General features: G+C 25.9%; 1 protein-coding gene across 1 annotated transcript; it reads left to right on the forward strand.

Annotated features, from left to right (window-relative positions):
* On the forward strand, nt 1-4386 carry LOC112680318 (post-GPI attachment to proteins factor 3). The gene is made up of 6 exons (XM_025550369.1): nt 1-339; nt 419-567; nt 634-786; nt 1137-1398; nt 1474-1678; nt 3431-4386. The coding sequence occupies exons 1-6, from the start codon at nt 210-212 to the stop codon at nt 3477-3479; spliced, it is 948 nt and encodes a 315-aa protein (XP_025406154.1). The 5' UTR covers nt 1-209; the 3' UTR covers nt 3480-4386.
* The last annotated feature ends 442 nt before the right edge of the window (nt 4387-4828 follow it).

The raw sequence follows: 4828 nt of genomic DNA on the forward strand, positions 1-4828 counted from the left end.
AATGTTATTGTAAATATTTGATGTATATTAGACTATTAAATTTAACCCTTTGAACGGATTAATTTGATTAGTGAAGACCATTATTTCGTTAGCTTTGCTATTTACCTATTTTTAATTTTACGTTTATTTCATAATTGTTTTGATTATTAAGTGTTTTAAAGTCATGAAACACAACCAGTAATGCTTGACGACATTAAAACATTTAAAAAATGACACAATATTTATTTGTGTTGATCATTTTGTCATTGACTCATGTGTTTGGAGATTGTTCTCTTGGAGATAGTTTTCCATCTTATAGGAATTGTGTCTTAGAATGTACAGAAAAACGATGCGACAAAGGTAGTATATGTTCAAATATTGTTACATGATTACAAATATTAGAATAAATGTAATAATTTATTTCAATACTGATATTTAGATGGTGTAAGATATAAGAGAAGCTGTTGTATTGCAGTTCTAGATGTTTTTAAATGGAAATGTTCGGAAAACTGCAAGTATGATTGTATGTGGCCGATGGTTGAAGGTTTGGTTGAACGTAATTGGCCAGTTCCTCAGTTTCATGGAAAGGTCTTTAAAAATGAATTGATTTAAAAATATCAAATATAAATAAAAAATTTTTTTTCTTCTATCTAGTGGCCGTTCAAGAGACTACTTGGTTTGCAAGAACCTGCCTCTGTGGCTTTCTCTTTATTAAATTTGGTATCAAATTTAATCATGTTCAATCGTTTCAAAGAGCAAATACGTTTCCCACTACCATCGTGTAACATATGGTCTCTATACACATTGGTAAATTTACCTATCAATATTTTTTAGATTTTTTTAATTTGTTTACTCAAATCACAAATATCTGTATACTTTAATTTGAAATAGTACTATGTATAGGTCAATTAGAAATTTATTTAATTAAAAATATCAATATAAAATTTCTATATAACTTATTCATTTTTTATTAATATTTTCTCAGTTGTTTAAAAAAATATATAGGTTAAAGTAAAATAGATAAAAATTATATTGTAAATATCTTTAACACTTATATACAACATTGATTATGTAATATAATGTTGGATCTCAATCACATACTAATATATTTCATTATTATTTATATCATAGATTTCATGTAGTTATATTGTCTTTAGGTATCAGCTAATTGTTGGATTTGGTCAGCTGTATTCCATGGCAGAGATACTATGTTTACAGAGTTAATGGACTATATTAGTGCATATGCTATGGTTTTATTTGCATTTTATACTATAGGCTATCGTATTCTTTTGTACAGTAATCCAATAGTAAAGAATACATTTATGGTGATCTGTTCACTTGCATTTATCTATCATTCACTGTATCTACTTACAACAGAATATGATTATAAGTACAATATGACTACAAATCTTCTTGTTGGTATGTAATATCTTATATATATGCATAATATTTTGCATATTTTCAATTATATTTTTATATTATTTATGAATTTAGGTGGTGTGACTGGTACAGCTATGTTAATATGGGCAGTTTTAAATCGCCGTAGAATGGGTCATGGTAAATATTTGATATTTTATGTACTTGGCATGACTTTGGCTTCATTATTAGAACTAGCAGATTTTCCTCCACTACTCTGGACATTTGATGCACATTCACTCTGGCATTTAGCAACAGCTCCCAATGCATATTTTATGTACAAGTAAGGCAATACAAACTTAAGCTTTGTAACTAGGCACAAAATACATAGGTAATATGCATAATAACATGGCATTGTTTGATGTATAAGTTTTGAGTTAATTTATATTTTTTTCTATACATTTTCAATGGAATATTGACACCCATTTTATTATTCTTTCCAATATTTTAAGCTCTCATCTGATAATAAAATAACTAACCAGTTATTATTTGTTTTTTATCTAAGGTCTTCTATGCACTATAGTATAATTTTATTATTTTAAGTTTTTAAATATTAAGTTATGCATTTACCTATGTATTTCACTTTAAGTAATATTAATCAAGTTACAATAGCCTAAACCTTAGTAACTTGAATTTCATTATAGGTTCCTTCATAAATAATGTTATATTAATTAATTTTATGAACTTAAATAATATTTGAAAATATATTATGTTTAGTCCTCTATGATTTGAGTAGGTAATTGGAATTCAAAACCAACTCACAATAGATCGATACAGTAGAGACTTGATTTTCCGGACTAATTCAGACCGAGCATCGTCCAGATTAACAGAGGTTTTTCAAGATTACCTACTCAAATGACTAAGATTTTATTTTTATTTTCACCATCTTTATATTTATTGCATTTTAAATTACAAAAATAATAAATATTTTAAACTAAAACTAAACTAATGAATTACAAAATAAAAAGGTTATAATAATATGTAGAACTTAAGTATACAGTAGTAGTCGGTAATTTTTTTCTGAATAACACTTATAATTTTAATTTTAAAAGCGTGTTCTTTTAATCAACGTACCAACAAAATATCAGTGCTATTCATGTTCTCATCTACTGCCCATTGCAATACAGTATTCAGTGCATTCACAGCTTCTGAAAGAGAACTTTACTTGTACTGATTGAGCCACTTTTATCCTCAACGTCAGTATCATCCTCTTTTGCTTCAATTTGTAGAATTTAATCATCAGTAAGATTTTAAGATTGGCTAAATCTTTGCGTCACGGCAAGGCTATTCAAAATGACGAAATTGTATTTATCGATAACAATATCTTATATTTTAATTGGGTTCTGGGAATTCTCGTAAAATCTATTTACGAACAAAAGGAATTATGTCATCCAAACTACCGCGTTCGCTGGATTATCGGGGATCCGGACTATCGAGGCTCTACTGTAGTATACTATGTTATTTCATCTCAATTATCATAATATTTAATTTAACTCCTATAATAATTTATAATTTAAATCAAATTACTAAAAAAAAAAATTTTAATTTTATGTTAAAAATAGTTCTTATTCTTCTCCTTCGCCTTTCTGCTAATTATTTGGGGTTGGCCACCTTTGTTCACTCGTCTAGATTTTCTAGATCCTCTAAGCACATACCAACAGCTCTCTTATCATTTTCAATCGTATCCTACCATCTATTTTTGGTCTTCCTCTTCCTCTTTTTTCTTTAACGTTCATTAACGACTCTTACTGCTTTTGTTTCCTATCCTCAAAATATGCCCAGACCCTATCAGTTTATTTTCTCTTATCTTGTCCACTATCGACGCTCTACAAATACTACCTTTCACATATCCGTTCCTTATTCTATCTTCTTTTGTTACTCCACTATCTTACTACTCCACATCTAAGCATTAATTTTAATATGTTAAAAGTATTTAAATATAAATTAATCATTGACATAAATAATTAATTTTATATTGTGTATCATTGTAATTTTTTAAGAAAGATACATTTTTTTTTTTATTATAATTTTTTAGGTTTGCGATTGAAGACTGTAAACATCAACGTCGAATGCTGCTAAAATGACAGTTTCTTGCACTGGGGATACCTCAGATACAAGATGAATAAGACTTGAGAGATTAATTTAGTTTTCCTAATTACTAATCTTTGCCTGACTTGTTAAGCTTTACAACAAAATTATTTTTTCTTCCTGAATAGAGCTCATCACATAATTTATGTGAGATATAGTGTAATTAAAAATTACTCTAACTTAAAGTGGCCAAATATTTTCTGATTCAAGTAATTATTTTATTTTTATATACATACTTTACCAACAGATATTATCATTTTAAAACCTCAGCTATATGTTAACCTTGGCATATTAGATGATAATATTTATATTGTCAAATACTAGATAAATTTGTTAAAATGTGTTAAGTTAATTTTCAACATTTTATAGAAAAAACTAAATAATTCTAATCATTAATAAGAATTTTCCAAGTATTTTTACTTGAAAAACTCAATGATATGCGAACAAAAGTTAAGAACAACTCAATAGTGCATAAAGTATGGACTAAAACTATTTTAACTATCAATCAAAGACTTTACTATCATGTTAATACATAATTACTAATTACTACTTCCAAAAAGCAACTTTTTACTACTTAGAACTACCAAAGAAAAACTACCTAATATGCCCAAAATTAATTATAATTACCTTTAATGAATCTCATAAAAGTTACTCAGTAATTGTGATAAAATGTTAACTTACCTTATAATAATATCCAGTTACATAATATGTAAGTTTCCTTGTTCATTTTGATGCCATATGATTACCATTTTTTTTATCATTTTGTGCATACAACCTAGTTATTGTTTTTTTTATATTTTTTTATAATTGTTGTTACATATTTATTGTAAATAAAAGAATAGTTGACAGTTTCTAACCAATTTATATACATTACGTACCTAAAACCAAAATTTAAATTGCTAGTCTGTTAAGATTTATTGTTATCTGTTAAATGTAAAAATATATCATTTTTGAAAAATATTAATATTTTGTATTATAGAATATGTTTTATTTGTTTTTGTTTTAATTTGAATTTATAATATTAAAAATATATGTATATGTATATATATATATATATATATATATATACTATTCAAATTGTATGAATACTTAATATTTTTACTAAACCTATTATTAGTAAAAGAACGAGAAACAATAAAGTTGAACTATTATGAATAAAGTCAACTAACAATAATATCATTAAAATCGTTAATTTTAAATGAATACGAAAATTAGGAAAAGACCTTATATTTTTCAAAATTGTTTTTCTCTTTTTAAATGACTTATATTGATAAGTAGGTAATTAACAATTTCTATTACCTAATGTACGTATGTTAATGTATGTTAATGACTTAACTTCTGAAAA

The sequence above is a fragment of the Sipha flava genome, unplaced genomic scaffold (assembly GCF_003268045.1).
Source record: "Sipha flava isolate LNK unplaced genomic scaffold, YSA_version1 176_pilon_pilon, whole genome shotgun sequence".
Taxonomy (NCBI): domain Eukaryota; kingdom Metazoa; phylum Arthropoda; class Insecta; order Hemiptera; family Aphididae; genus Sipha; species Sipha flava.

Coding starts and splice junctions, on each gene's coding strand:
- LOC112680318 (XM_025550369.1), top strand. CDS start 210: ATGACACAATATTTATTTGTGTTGATCATTTTGTCATTGACTCATGTG. Junction 787..1,136: donor TATGGTCTCTATACACATTG/GTAAATTTACCT, acceptor TATTGTCTTTAG/GTATCAGCTAATTGTTGGAT. Junction 1,399..1,473: donor GACTACAAATCTTCTTGTTG/GTATGTAATATC, acceptor TTATGAATTTAG/GTGGTGTGACTGGTACAGCT.